This window comes from Periplaneta americana, chromosome 11, assembly GCF_040183065.1.
Source record: "Periplaneta americana isolate PAMFEO1 chromosome 11, P.americana_PAMFEO1_priV1, whole genome shotgun sequence".
Lineage (NCBI taxonomy): Eukaryota > Metazoa > Arthropoda > Insecta > Blattodea > Blattidae > Periplaneta > Periplaneta americana.
This window is the reverse complement of record NC_091127.1, coordinates 5,022,627-5,039,135: the sequence shown is the minus strand read 5'-3', so window position 1 is coordinate 5,039,135 and position 16,509 is coordinate 5,022,627. Positions and strand designations below refer to the sequence as shown.

Sequence of the window (16,509 nt, the reverse complement as noted above, 5' to 3'; positions counted from 1 at the left end):
GAGAATCTCAACATTTCACAGTGACTGTGCGAGATTTTCTAAATCGGCACTTTCCTAACAAGTGGATTGGACGACGAAGTCCTGTTGATTACCTCCTCCCAGGTTATTGGATCTTACATCTTTAGGTTTCTTCCTGTGGGGGTATTTTAATGTCTTGTGTATACCAAACGCGTCTAAGAAGTACAGTAGCGTGCAAATTAAACCGAACACGACATATTTTTACATTTTCTGTCATTGTTGGCCTCACAGCTGCTCATACCGCTTTAATTGACATCTGTAGTATGCGTAATTCCATTGTTGAAGGCTGTCATTATTTTTTATAATATGTGACATTTTGCCTGTCGTTTTGTACTTATAAGCATTTCAGTTGTGTTGAAGACTTAATACTGCAATCCTGTGTACATTCTGTCGTCTTCACAAATGGATACAACTCTACGAAAACGGTCTAAAATTATAACATTAGCAGAGCATTCTTCTATGACACAGAGGCAAATTGCTGCAGAATGTCACATCGGTTTGGCTACTGTTAATTCGAACATAAAACGATACAGGTAGAATGGATCCCTCACACCCCAGAAAAAAGGAAACTGTGGCCGGAAAAGGAAGACTTCACCTGCAGATGATCGTTTAATTGTCAGCAAAAGTAAATTAAATCCTAGACTAACTGCTGTCGACTTAACCCGCGAGTTAATGGCTACCACTGGGGCAAATATTCACGTCACAACAGTGCGGCGTAGGCTTTTGGAAGCTGGACGAAGGGCTCGTAAGCCTATTAAGAAGCAACTGCTAACCCCTGTTATGTGCAAAAAACGCTTAATGTGGGCAAAATTACATCAACACTGGACAGTGAATGACTGGAAGAATGTACTTTTTTCCGATGAGTCTCATTTCGAGGTCCATGACCACCGTGTTTCTTACGTACGGAAAGGATCCGAAAAAGTAACAGCAGCTCATCTCCAACAAGCACCCAAATACCCCCTTAAAGTAATGTTTTGGGGTTGTTTTACACATGAAGGGCCTGGAGCATTAATACCTATCAAGGGAATGATGAATTCTGACAAATATATTCACTTATTGGAAACCAGAATCGTACCCCAGCTGCAAAAATCATTTCCGGATGGCAGAGGTGTGTTCCAACAAGACCTGGCACCATGCCATACGTCTCGAAAAACTACAGATTTCTTCAACAAGAAGAATATTCAGGTACTCCCCTGGCCAGGCAACTCACCCAATATCAACCCCATTGAGAACTTGTGGTCAATTTGCAAAAGAAGAATGCAAAAAATGGATTGTTCTACAAAGGAGAAGATGATTTCTGCCCTCATTGGTGTATGGTTTCGCGATAAAGAAATGAAGAATATTTGTGGAAAATTAGTGAAATCCATGCCAAATCGTCTCAGAGCTGTTATTAGGAACAAGGGAGGCCACATAGATTACTGAGGTATGTCTTAGATCCTTTTTTTTTATCCCGTTTGAGTGTTTTTGTATAAGTAATTACGTTGTTCGGGTTAATTTGCACGCTACTGTAGTTATGAATTTAAAAAAGGAATGCGTTTGAGATAAGAAACACTTCGCAAGACGCACACAGCTACAGAGTTGAGAATGATTCATAAGTTGAAGACAAACAATTTGAGCACGCCATCTAAGATATAAACAACTTATGTTAGAGCAAAATACGATCGTACTCAATTAGGTACACTTCACCGTAAATCGATATGTTGCTTTACTTTTGTCTCACTCTGTATTTTAAATTACAGAAATGGTATTATCGCCGTTACACAGTCACTTTAAAATATCTTTTTTTTTAAAGCGTGGACTATCTATAAAACTTTCTTCACCGGCAGAATGTTCTCCAGTATCACAATATTTCATGTCACTTTTTTCGTCGCTGTATTGCACTATGCCTCGACATTTCAAGTTGTAAAGTTGAGTTTCCTGAGTTCAGAATCTTCTCTTACGTAGGAATAATCCATTCTGGTTGCACACTGAGCTTTCACCTTTAAGTTTATACATATCTTTTAAAGATCACGATAGGAATTGTAGCTGTGAGTGCTTTCTAAGATCTTTCGCAGAATCTGAACACGACATCCTTTCCCACTGGCTCATCTCGACCGCTATGTTGAACGGAGAAACATACGTCAACTTGTCGCAGTTTGTTGCCCGCAGTGAGATTCGACGCGGTGAATGTCAAAATTTCCCAAGAAAACTGAAAGTCCAACGGTATTCAGATTGACTACATTTTACTCGAATCTTCCACAGAATTTCCACCGTTCTCCGTGTCCACAAAGGCTGGATTTGTGAAGTCGGATGTCCTCAGGTTGTAGGCGTTGCTTTCTGTGAACATGAAGGGTACATTGTTTAGTGAACAGTCCGAAGACAGGTTTAAACCCCACAAGTAATACCAAAAAGGCATCATGAGGCAACTAATCCAGGAAGTAATGAGGCAGGGTGGCCAGTTCCTTTCACTCTCCATTGCATACATCGCTGACTAGTAACATGGATAAATATATAATGGGATGCGAAACTGCGGTCAGCATCATCTGGCGGCAGGGGGCTCAAATAAGATCAGCGCCCAACGTCGTAGGTGCTGAACGTTAGAACTAAGTGTTGGGTACATTACCCAGAGTTCTCTATTTATCCGTTCGAGATATTGCTCGAGGAGACAAGATGGCAGACAGAAACTTGCTAATAAGTGAACATAAAGTGATACGTGTGTGTATAAGCAGTGTATGTTAAACAGTGATGTTTATGGACGTTGTAAAAATAGTGTTGTTGAATGTATTGTAAAGTAATAGTAATATAATAAATTGAACTATCTAAGTAGTTCTTGCAGACTTTTCCATTGCGCTGTACAATAAATACCCAAAGAATACAATCCCAATTATTTAACCTTTTACTCTATTTTTTTGTCTCTGTCTGGTTATATTTTAATTGGGTAGTGTAAAATAGATCGTCTCTTTTATCTTCCTGTTGCTTCCGGTAAGAATTTTCAGTAGAAGCTGCTGTGAGAATAAAAATGTGAATGTTTTATTTTAAATTGGGTTAGTTTTGAATATCGATGAGGGTGGGAGGGAATACTTTCTGCACACATTTTCGTCACCAGGTGCGCTGTTAAATGCATGGAGTAATTAGTTTTTATTTTCGCTACTTGGTGCGCTGCTAGATGTCATAAGTTCGCCTACTCCCAACAGGTGGCAGAAAGATCAATTTCTACATTAGCGCCTCTAGCATGTGTTACGGGAAACTCAGTAAGTTTCGCATCCTGTTATATATTTATCCATGCTAGTAACGTATTACACTAATCCAGTCATGACCAAAACTCGAGCTGCAGTGATTACATGCGACAGACAGCCTATGAAGTAAGGAGACGGAGGAAAACTACAACCAGTGGTGGTTCCTGTACTACCATCTTGATCAATCCAGCGGATAAAAATCTCAAGCTTTCCTATATCAGTAATGTCACTGCTGTCATCAAGAGCCAGTGAATAATATACGGTTTTTCTTGCTTCCTTTTTTTAACCTTCCTCTTGAATATAATCACGAATTTTCTCAATTTTTCTCTCGATACTTGGTCGATAAATTCGTACTTTTTCTGAATTGAAAACTTCTTATGGACAAGTTATTTAAGCTATTTTAATCATTACTCATTTGAGAAATTCTGTTCTATTAAAAGATTTTAGAGCACAAGATATTTCAAACCCCATTAGGTAGCTGACTTCCTTACATTTACTTATCTCATCTTTCTTTTCCTGGCTATGATTTAAGACATGTCAATTCCTGGTGTTTAACAGTTCGTTGGCACATAATATTGAATCAGTTTTCTACAATATTATTATTAAATGAATAACTAATAAATAGTTGCTCTCATCTATAGATTAAGAAGATTAAAATTGAGATAAAACCTAATAATTTTGTCCTTCTAGGGAGAAGATCTAAAAATATCAATATTCATGCACGTACAGAAGAATTAGGCCTATAGAAACACATACTTAGTGGTCAGTAATAGTAATATTAATAATAATAATAATAATAATAATAATAATAATAGTATATTTTTCAGCGTGGCAATTAATGTTTCTATATACTGCTAATTGAACCGTTGAGCAAATTAAACATATTACATTTAGTCCGACAGAATAACAAAAAAAATTTCCTTCTCATTCTTTACGAAACCACCTCTTACTGCTTGTAGAGACAGAGTTTGTAGAGTGACATGATACCGCCACTGCTTGCCTTCAGTACGTGAATGAAACACACAGCAATGTACAGGAAACTCCTCGTACCCGTTTGAATGTCTGTGATTACACGATGTAATCACGATACACGCTTTGGTCACTGCTGCACTAATCAGAATAGAGATGTTTGCAAACAATTGTTCTTCCTCTGATTGGAAGATTGGAGAATGCTGCGTTTGCAGTGAAAGACCTGCCCTGGGGCAGAACACTAGGAATGAATGTCACTAATAAATACAAAAGGTTGGATAAAAAGTAATGGCAACAGTTCGATAATTCTTACATGGCTTTATTGACATGGTAGAACATTTACGTACCTTCAAAATAGTCGCCCCCCTTATATATTACCTTTTGCCAAATGTTTGGAAGGCGTCGTACACCATCAGCGCGTCCATCTTTATTGATGTTCCGTATTGACCGCCCTATAGCACGGATAAGTTCATGTCTGGTATTGTACCGGGTCCCTCACAGTGGTTCTTTCAATTTGGCGAAGAGACAGTAATCTCATGGATTCATATCGGATGACTACGTTGGATGTTCCAGAATCTCCCATTGTCAGCGGCGCAAGAGGTCCTTGTCAGCAGCAGCTGTGTGACTCCTTGCATTATCATGAAGAATGATGGGGTTCTGTACCACCAAGTGTCGTCGTTTTCTCCTGAGGGCTGGACGAAGGTGGTGGTGCTTCACGCAGTCCCTGAAAACATTCTTGTGCACTACGACCTCGCGTCACTTCAATTTTGATCCAGGAACGTTGCTCTAGTTTTGTAAACGTGGTTTTAGGGCACTCGCACTATCCCTATGAAAGTCAAAGTTCTACACACTGCAGTAGATTGACAGAGTACTGACGCCGCTGGCTGCACTGAATCATCTAACAGTCCTTGTTCATAATTTCGAGGGAAAAATTGTTCCGGAGCCGGGTATCGAATCCGGGACCTTTGGTTTAACATACCAACGCTCTACCACTGAGCTACTCAGTGGTAGAGCGTTGGTACGTTAAACCAAAGGTCCCGGGTTCGATACCCGGCTCCGGAACAATTTTTCCCTCGAAATTATTCAAATCAACTTTACAGGGAGTTATACCTGAAATCTTGATTTGCAGTCCTTGTTCATGTCCACACAGCTGACAGCTTTCGAACGCACCATTGTCACGTGATAGCAGTGTTGCCATTACTTTTTATCCAGCCCTTGTATTATTTCTTATAGCTGGTGCTGTAGTTAGAGGTGTCATTAAGAAAAACACTAAACAAAATATATATTTTTATATAGTGATCAAATGCAGCACATGTTAGATACTTGGTCACATAAACATATTGTCTCAAAAAAAAAAAAAAACTCACTTCGATGTTTCTTCGTTGTCAGAGAAGAGTCCAGCGTTGGCAGCACGGATATATTTACGGAACTCTTCCGCGAGCCCAGCGCCGGATACGTCTTCCAGCCCATCGGATGATAGCCTGGTTCGTTATGCATGGCAATATCCAGACCTGGGTCATACAAACTTACAATTACATATTTTTCTCGGAAAACTCCCATTTTCATCTTTCATCCCACCAATAATTTTCACCTTCCCCTCCTATTCTAAGCTCATGAATGTAAAACATGGTGTGCCTCAAGGATCAGTGTTGGGTCCTATCTTATTTTTAATAATGGTTAATGATTTGATGTGCAATGTCTCTGCTTATTCTGTGGTATTCACTGATGACGCCACTTTCTTGACAAGTCATAGTGATATTAATGAATTGAAAACTCTTAGTAATTCCGTTTTTATAAAGCCAAGAAATGGTTTAGTTCTAATAAATTTCTTTTAAATGAAAGTAAAACTGCATCTTTGTTGTTTAGTAATACAGTCATGGAAAATAATAACTTTGAACTTCTTGGTATTACTGTGGACAGCACACTTACTTGGGCAGACCACATTGATTCTGTTTGTAAAAAATTGTCAAGAGTAATATTTTTTCTGCGAAATTTGAAAATGTATGTTCCGAAGAATTACATTAGAGTTGTCTATGTTTCTTTTATGTGGTAATAGTTCTCATACTAATAAGGTACTGATGTTACAAAAAAGCTATTAGAATTATAACTAATTCATCAATGAAGGCACACTGCAGACCATTATTTGTAAATGAAAAAATTATGACTGTAACATCACTGTGTATTTATCAAGCCCTAAATTTCGTCAAAGAAAATACACATATGTTGACACATAGGAATGATGTTTATATATATAACACCAGAAACCGTGACCTTTTTGACATACCTAAGTGTAGGCTAACCAAAACAGTGAATAATTATTTTTATTATATCTTTAAAAATATCAAATAAATTTCCGAGATATCTTTTTAATCTGGAAAGGAAGTCTTTTAACAGACTTGTCTCTGGTTGGTTGATCAACAAGCCATTTTATGAAATTAATGAGTTTTTTAATGTCAACATTGTTGAGAGTTTTTGAATTAATTTTATTGTTTCGTTGTTTACCTTTTATTATTGACTTTGTCAATTGCACTATGTTGTGTGCTCTGACTGTACAACACTGAATATACTGAATATACTGTATATTTATCTATCATTTCCACTATCTATAATTGCCCCTGGGGTTTATCAGGCATTCGTCTGGGGAAGGGACCTGGCTCTGTTATGGTTGAGGTAGGATGATCCACCTGTTAGCATCGAATTCTCGAATGCTATCCTGGCCACTAATCGTTGTATAGCCTATAGGTCACACAATGGCCAATGTAAGCTTAAAGGTACTGGATAGAGTTGGTGACAGTATTTTCGCGTATAAACATGAATATATAAATTATTTTCTTCCTCTGTTTCTGTCAAAAATAGCCTAATTTCCTTTACACCATCTGATAAAGAAATTTTGGTGAGATGTAAGCTAGCCACAGAAACAAATCTTTGGTCGGCGGGAATAGGCACGTAAGTAAAAAAAAAATTAATTTTTCAGGAGAGGCTTTCTTTTTAATTTATTCTTAACTGAATATAACTATAATAATGAAATTCATGTATGTTGTTTAAAGTAAGACCCTTTTCAATTTAAAATACTGTACAAGAAATTTTATTATTTCAAAAATTAGAAAAAATACTAGACTTATGTGATTAGGCACAACAGAAAAATAGACTTTTTTTTTTTACTTATGTGGCTTTTCCCGCCGACCAAAGAAATTATCTTTCATTGTTTTAACACAGGAATAACAGAAAGAAAGAGTATTGAAAAAAAAAATATTTTTCTAAGTTCAGGACCCATTTACTCAGAAACTACTTAAGGTTAAGGGCTAAAATTTTGTATGCTAATGTAAAGTATGTAGTTCTTCAAAATGAATGGACTACTATCTTAAAATACTTAATTCAAGTAGTAAAAATGTGGAGAGATATGTCATATTTTTATAGGAAAAAATAAACGTATGGGGATTTGTCACATGGTGCTGTGTAATTGAAAAAGTACTATTTTATTCCACTCATTTTGTCAAGTATTATGTTTTTGACATGGGGGGGGGGCAGAAAGTTTGAAAAGTGTGAGATTAGAGCTTCTTGTAATAGGCGTTCGTAACTGTTGACAATCGCAAATTCAATAGACTTTTCTTTGTGTCATTCCTGCATTAAGACAATGAAAGATCATTTGTTTCCGCGGCCAGCTCACAACTCACAAACATTAGTTTATCACATGGTGCAAAGAACATTAGTGTGTATTTGATAGAAACAGAGGAAAAAAAGTAATTTATATATTCATATGTATATGCTAAAATACTGTTAACAGCTCTACCCATACTTTGGTGTTTGGATCCATCCAGGTATGGCCCTCTAAAAGCCAGTCAGCTGGCCAAAGAGGGCAAAAAAAAAAAAGTGGAAAATTTTGTGACGTCCGCTAAGAAGAGCTACTTTCCCGTCCTTGCTTTTTCTGATTGTGAAATCAATCATAGCTCCAAACCAATTCAGAACTCTTAATCGTTGGTAATATTCGACCGGCCATTGCTTTGCGAATTTCTCTTGTAAAGGGTGCGTCAGAAAGAACGGATGGATTTCAAACTATCGATACGCAACGAGGAGAGAGATATAGTGAGGGGGACCACGACTGTTGGGTCAGCCATAGAATGCAGTTTCAGTTGAGAACATGGTGTTGGTCTGGTGCACAACGTGCTTTCATCGTAGAGACATTTTTGAAAAATGAAGAGTCTGTGATCGCCACTCAGGACTCATTTCGACATCGGATGTCACGCTAGGATTCCAACTCGGAATACAATTTTGCGGTGGGTGGCTTCATTTCGTATCACAGGTTCAACATTAAAGAAGAAATCACCTGGACGAAATTCTATTGCACTGAGATTGTCCGAGGCTACGGTAAGATCTCGCGCCCTGCGACTTCTTTCTTTGGGACCATTTGAAGGCGTAAGTTTGTAAACATCGATCACATACACTGGACGAACTGAAGACAGCGATTCGCGAAGAAATCGTGGCAATTGCACCAGCTATGACTGTGAAAGTGATGGCGAACATCAGAAAACGCCTCGATGCCTGTATTGAAAGCCAAGGACATCATATGGATAATGTTGTTTTCCATAAATAAACTGCATGTATTGGTGAATATGTTGATAACAATAAATTTTTGATTTGATGAATCTTTACAATTTTCTTGCCATGTGAAATCCATCCGTTCTTTCTGACGCACCCTGTATGATATTAACATTTTAAAAGGAATACGATTTCGAAAAACACCCGTTGCAAGTTGGGTGCACAATAATACACGCATATTAAAAATACACTTCATCACTGGATGTGCTATCGAAGAAGAATAAGTATATTGGAACTCACTTACTTACTCATTTACTTACTTATGGCTCTTACAGAACCCGGAGGTTCATTGCCGCCCTCACATAAGCCCGCCATTGGTCCCTATCCTAAGCAAGATTAATCCATTCTCTATCATCATATCCCACCTCCCTCAAATCCATTTTAATATTATCCTCTCATCTACGTCTCGGCCTCCCCAAAGGTCTTTTTCCCTCCGGTCTCCCAACTAACACTCTATATGCATTTCTGGATTCTCCCATACGTGCTACATGCCCTGCCCATCTCAAACGTCTGGATTTAATGTTCCTAATTATGTCAGGTGAAGAATACAATGCGTGCAGTTCTGTGTTGTGTAACTTTCTCCATTCTCCTGTAACTTCATCCTTTTTAGCCCCAAATATTTTCCTAAGAACCTTATTCTCAAACACCCTTAATCTCTGTTCCTCCCTCAAAGTGAGAGTCCAAGTTTCACAACCACACAGAACAACCGGTAATATAACTGTTTTATAAATTCTAATTTTCAGATTTTTTTGACAGCAGACTGGATGATAAAAGCTTCTCAACCGAATAATAACACGCATTTCCGATATTTATTCTGCATGCATAAGTATATTGGAACACTGTATTTAATTTCAGGTATATGAGAGGAGTAGTAGTAATGTATTGGTAAGAAATTAATTCAACAACAGAACAACAGCCCACTTTCTTGAGTTGTCGTCAGTTGACTAACGTAGCTTTTACTGTAAGGACTTGAAAATATCACAATAATATTTACAAATGAATACTGTTACCTCTTCGTTCGTCTTCTTCGGAGACGCGAAGCTTCCCCAAGGCTTTCAGTGTCCCGAACATGATGCAGGACCCGGCTGACCCCCACACTATGATGGCAGCGGCGCCTATCATTCGGTGCGCTAAGATCTGAAACAACAGACAGGAGTAATGCGTAAATTTAATGTGTTACCTCGTAAGGAAACGTTAGTGTGTTTTATACACGTGAAATTTGTATAGAATTATTATTATTATTATTATTATTATTATTATTATTATTATTATTATTATTATTCAGGTCTTTATGAAGGCTTAACACACAAGTACAAAATTTTTCTTCTGAATACAATTGCCGTGAAAGCATAAAACTACTTTCCAGTGGAATCTCCTACGTACCATTGCGGACTCGTGAGTGACGCCGAATACAAATCCATTGTTGGCAAACAGCGATGCAGCTATGAGACCCCAGAGGCCACCGCCGAAATGAACTGCGACGGCATCCAAAGGATCGTCAACTGAAAGAGTAAAAGGGAATAATGAGCTTATCAGATGGCCCGGCAATCTTAACGTAAAATGAGGACAACTTGAAGAAATATATTCTAACACTAAGAAAACTTGTCACAAAATGTAATTGAGTTAGAAATTTTATATCAAAATAAAAAAGTAATGCATGACTTTTCATTTAAAAACTTCCGTAGAGACAAAAATCATTGTAAAATGACTTTAAAATCATTTTAAATACAATACTGTATTTTTTAGTGTTTTGAGATGCAGTAGAATTAAAAATATGTATTCTGAATTAAGGAAATTTAATATATTATTTATTGTGCAACATGGTGGTCATTATTTGGGAGAGGGAGGTTAGATACATTGTCAAATAATATTATTACGATACAAGGTTGTGAATTGCTTTCTGCAAAATCGAGGTAAAGTTTGAAAAACGAGCAAAAAAATTTTTCAATTTTCGTGATTTTGTAATGCACTTCACAAACGTGTATTGTAGAACATTTTTGTACACGATCATATTTTTAAAATTGCAAAAACAGTATATTTTTCCATTGAAAATTTAGAGCAATATTATTACAAAGACATTGCAAAACTGAACTGGAATTGTAGCTAAGTAACAATAAGTGCGCTGTAATGGGTTTGCTTCAGTAGGACTATAATTTTATGCTATGTTCTATAGCTTCCGTAGCAACAGTTTCTGTGTGGGAATTCTAACCAGCGAATAGGGATTATAAAGAATGGACACTGAGCGAATTTTCCTGTGTTTTGTTTCTCTGTGCGCCAGCGTTTAGTTCCACTTTCAAGCGCTAGAGTTAGTGTAATCGAGCATACGCTAAGATAATAATTGAGAATAGAGTTGAGACACAGGATCCAAACATCGCCTACCTTATTGCATAATCCAGTAACGCTTTGCTTCAAATAAATTCAAGTTAACGGCTTTTCCTTATTTCTCAGTGACAAACTAGTTGTAATAATAATATTTTATATTTCAGATATAATAAATTATATTATAAAATAATATAATACATTATAAAATTAAGTATCGAATTCGTTTAATATTTGTATGTAATATAGGTATATGGTTTTACTTCTCGTAAGAGTTTTGTTTTTCCATTTTCAGCGCTATCAAATCATTACATATTTTAATTGTTGTTGGGGTCAACGTCTCAACTCTCATTATAGTCTAGCCATTACAGTTAATGACGGATTTATTATTTTATGGATCCAATTTATTTTATTTGAGTACATAAAGTACCTACATGAATTAATTATGTGTTACATTTCCGCTGTGTCGACTGCTAGCTGGTGTGATGTCAGCGCCAACTCTAGGGAGAAAGCAGAATCTCACGCTTTAGCTGGCTTGAAGGTCATTGAAATCAGTCCGGCTACATCAAAGGTACCGACGCGAAGTGTCCATTCTTTATAATCCCTATTCGCTGTTCTAACTTTCAAGGTCTAACAACAGTAGGTGTAAATACAGCAAAAGAACACGATCTTGCAAAACATTTATTAACTTTCAGCTGTTTCTGCTCTCTCATATAACTAATGTGTTGGATACTATAAAAAAAAAGCTGAAGATTTATGTGATATGACATGATATATTATAGCTATCTGAGATGATAATAAATAATTGGAAATACTGATTTTTATCGAAAGTAAAGACTGCTGAATGTGTATGTCATTTTAAGGTTGATTCACAATTACATGATAAAATCGGTTTGTGGTATTTTATAATTATGAACTGTACAGTAGGCCTACTTGAGAATGTCATTTTTATTGCAGCGAAATTAATTCAAAGATCAATACTGTACATCTTGATTACACAACTTTTGTGTTTTGTGGGACATTGAACATGTATGAGACGTATGTACTGTATGTTTAGTCTGCAGTTCGAAGACTGGTTAGAACCCCATTACACTAATAAGGCATCACTCATGAGACACCTAAGCCAGGAGATAAGCCAGTTGCTTTTACCTTTACACCACAGCATGGCGTAGTGGATGAGCATGTAGACGGGGCCGGCAGTGACGCCACACAGGAAGCTCGCCCACATCGCCATGTTGTTCACGCCTGCGCACACGGACACCTGCATTGCAAGGACCTGATTAAGAACTGATTCCAACACAAATCATGGAGGTGACAGGGCTGATGATTTGCAACAAGAAATGTAAATGTTGTTGTATATGTATTTCTCTTTACATTTTGCACCATTTTAAGTAATGATGTTAAGAAACGAAAACTTCGCTGCAAGATGAATTACGCTAAGGGCCGATTTCACCTTATTTAACTTTAACTATCACTTTTAAAGTGTTTTTAATCGACACTTAAATGTTATGTTTTTATTTAACGACGCTCGCAACTGCAGAGGTTATATTAGCGTCGCCGGATGTGCCGGAATTTTGTCCCGCAGGAGTTCTTTACATGCCAGTAAAACTACTGACATGAGCCTGTCGCATTTAAGCACACTTAAATGCCATCGACCTGACCCGGGATCGAACCCGCAACCTTGGGCATAGAAGGCCAGCGCTATACCAACTCGCCGACCAGGTCGACTCGACACTTAAAGGGTCAATGCATTTCACCAACACAAAATGGATTTTAAGTTGCCATTAAACTACATTTAAGTTAATTGGTCAATATTTGATCATTTAAATAACTAGGCCTAATCCTGTATTAAATTCTCTTCAAAATATGTGACTGGTTCTCATTCAATAAATTAGTATTAGATTGTAACAAAACTAACATAATTCAATTTAAATCCTGTCCAAATTCAACCTCGCAAATTTCTAGCGCAATAATTAACAACAGATCCCTATTAGAAACAACAACAACCAAATTTCTTGGCTTAAAAATCGATAATGTGTTAAATTGGAAAAATCATATTAAAGAAATTACCCCCAAACTAAATTCAGCTTGTTTTGCTATTAGATTTATGCAAAAGATAGTAAATATCAATACCTTAAAAACAACACACTTTGCATACTTCCACTCGGTAATGAGTTTTGGAATAATATTCTGGGGAAATTCCACAGATAGTTACAGTATATTCCTACTACAAAAAAAGAGTAATTAGAATAATAGTAGATGCCAAATCTAGGGAATCTTGTAGGACTATTTAAAAAAAAAAACTATAAATAATGCCCATGGCTTGTCAGTATATAGTCTACTAGTACAACACATAGTTTTAGTATCAATTTTATGAAGTATTGTTGAATGTCATGAATTCACCTACAGAACAGAAGGCGTGAGAAATTACGTACTTCTTTAATTTGGCCCTAAATAATTTTATGTTTTGAGTTTCATTTTTTATATCGATAGGGAGGCTGTTAAAAAAAATTTACTGCCATATAACGCATTCCTGTTTGATAGCACGATAGATTTACCGATAGAGTATGAAAGTCATTTTTGACGTGTATTTATGCTATGAACTGTTGAATTAGTTACAAAGTTTTCACGATTACATACGAGGAAGATTATTATTAATGAAAAGATATACTGACAAGCCATGGGCATTATTTGTAGTTTTTTTAAAATAGTCCTACAAGATTCCCTAGATTTGGCACCTACTATTATTCTAATTACTCTTTTTTGTAATAGGAATATATTGTTACTATCTGTGGAATTTCCCCAGAATATTATTCCAAAACTCATTACCGAGTGGAAGTATGCAAAGTATATTGTTTTTAAGGTATTGATATTTACTATCTTTTGCATAGATATAATAGCAAAACAAGGTGAATTTAGTTTCGGGGTAATTTCTTTAATATGATTTTTCCAATTTAACACATTATCAATTTTTAAGCCAAGAAATTTGGTTGTCTTTGTTTCTAATAGGGATCTGTTTTAATTATTGCGCTAGAAATTTGCGACGTTGAATTTTGACAAGATTTAAATTTAATTATGTTAATACCAATTTATTGACTGAGAACCAGTCACATATTTTGAAGAGAATTTCCTCTGTTGAAGATTGGAATGTGTTGGAGTTATTGGCTGTAATTACTATACTTGTGTCATCTGCAAATAATATGGGATGACCTACATCTTTTATTAGGGGGAGCAAGATCATTTATAAACACTAGAAAAAGTAGGGGACCTAATATTGATCCTTGAGGAATTCCATTATTAATAGTTCCCCATGTCGATGCAGATTTCATAGTTGTATTGATTTCAACTTTCTATTTCCTATCTATGAGATATGAGTGAAGCCATTGGTGTGCAACACCTTTAATTCCACTAGGACTACTAGGACTAACTGATCAACGTCCTCCACAAATAATAACACGTCTTTAGTTGTGTTAGTTACTTATCTCGATTATTCTACGAAAGTAAACTAGCCTTTAGTTTACTGAAACGTGATCCATTACATGGAAGTAAGACACACATGAAAGAGAAGGAAGATCAATGCTGTGTTGATATGGATCGTCAGTTTGTTACGCTTACCATCCCTATCAGGGCGCAGTTGAGGGTCATGCTGAAGTTCCAAGTGGCAGGGCCGAACAGCCCAATTTTTGTGGCCAGCAGAATGGTGATGCCTCCACCAGTGCCCCCGAGCACCGTGTTGCTTATGACCCGGGCGATGATTTCACCGTCCCCGGGGTTCGTCATGGTACCCAAGGACCCGCCGTTGAAAGCCAGGAATCCAGTGATGAGGATCATCCCTCCGATTCCCACTAGCTGGAATGGAACAGATATTGTAAAAATAATATTATATAGATATACGATAAGGGAATGGAATCAGTGTAAAATTATAAAATAACAGTAGAAAGAAAATAAATAGAAATAACATAGAGTAAAATGAAATAATAATAATAATAATAATAATAATAATAATAATATTTATTTGAACGATCATAATAATGGTACACTTTTGGTTCGCACTTCCGATGAAGAAAAAGCTTGTGGCCGGGAGTGGAGTTTACATCGAATAATGAAAAAAGTAATATTACACGTTTAATCCTACACTAAAATAATTATTTAATTGTTTAATTTAAATAATCAAATGTATGTAAGCAAAAGTGATGAATATCAAAATAATAATACAAGAAATACAATGAAATTATATCAGGTAAAACATAGAAGATTCGGTTAACTAGAAAGTACAAATAATAAACTGAAATGAAAACTATTAAATAATACAATTGTAAAACATTATAGAATAGAATACAATTAAATAGACTATTACACTTTTACTACGTCATACTACTTTTGACCAATAAAACGGTACGAAAGGATGTGTTTCAACTAATCATGGCTGTTTATCGCTACAATTTTATCACTTCCCTAGCATTTGTTTATTTTTATCACTTCCTTGGCATTTATTTGTTGTTATCACTTTCCTAGCATTTGTTTCTTTGTTTGCAAACACTTTCAAACCGCAAATTCTTTACGGTGCTATAAAACATGCTTTGCCACCGTCATTTGTTTCCCGCATAGATAGTCAATGAAAATAGCGGCGCCGTTCAAATGTTTTGGTGAAGCTAACATTAGTGAAATATAACTTTAGTAAGTAAATTAATACCTATTTTATTGTATCAGATTACTTTATTTATTCTAATCTTTATATACTTTCCTCTGTTTTTATCACCTCCCTACTATTTGTTTCTTCGTTTTCTAACATTTCAAACTACAAATTCTTTACGGTAGGCCTACTATAAAACCTGCTTTGCGATCGTTATTTGTTTACTGCACAGACAGTCAACTGAAAATATTAGCTCCGTCCAAACGTTTTCGTGAAGTTAACATTAGTGAAATAGAATTTTAGTAAGTCAAATAATATTTTATTGTATTAGAGTACTTTATTTTATTTCTTCTAATCTTTATATACTTTCTTCTAATCGTGTAATGGTCAATTAAATTCCACTCGAGTTTTGATTTTCTCTAGATAAATCAAAGCCTTTCTCCCGCGCCGTGGCGTCGTAGTCTAAGGCATCCCGCCTAGGACTCGCTTTACGGAATGCGCGCTGGTTCGAGTCCTCATGGGAGAAGAAATTTTCTCATGAAATTTCGGACAGGTAGCGAAATCCGGTTGCGAATTCCAGCTATAACGGCTGGGGGATCATCGTGCTAACCACACGATACCTCCATTCAGGTTGGGTGATCGTCCACCTCTGTTTCGGCATGTGGCGTGAGGCCAGCAGCTGGCTGGTCGGTCTAGGCCCTTCACGGGCTGTAGCGCCACGGATTATTAAATCAAAGCCTCTAGTGAGATTAATGTTGA

The 16,509-nt window shown here is 36.5% G+C and overlaps 1 protein-coding gene across 3 annotated transcripts in view; it reads right to left on the bottom strand.

The window, feature by feature from the left end:
• Positions 1 to 1,808: 1,808 nt before the first annotated feature.
• Positions 1,809 to 16,509, bottom strand: part of LOC138708733 (putative ammonium transporter 1) — a 123,477-nt gene continuing 108,776 nt past the window's right edge. For all 3 annotated transcript variants that reach the window (XM_069838860.1, XM_069838861.1, XM_069838862.1), the window contains exons 6-11: positions 14,733 to 14,966; positions 12,267 to 12,378; positions 10,182 to 10,300; positions 9,809 to 9,935; positions 5,570 to 5,713; positions 1,809 to 2,334 (exon numbers count right to left, since the gene is read on the bottom strand). In XM_069838860.1, the coding sequence (XP_069694961.1) occupies positions 2,234 to 2,334; positions 5,570 to 5,713; positions 9,809 to 9,935; positions 10,182 to 10,300; positions 12,267 to 12,378; positions 14,733 to 14,966 (837 nt within the window). In that variant the 3' untranslated portion in view covers positions 1,809 to 2,233. The remainder of the gene's footprint in view (positions 2,335 to 5,569; positions 5,714 to 9,808; positions 9,936 to 10,181; positions 10,301 to 12,266; positions 12,379 to 14,732; positions 14,967 to 16,509) is intronic.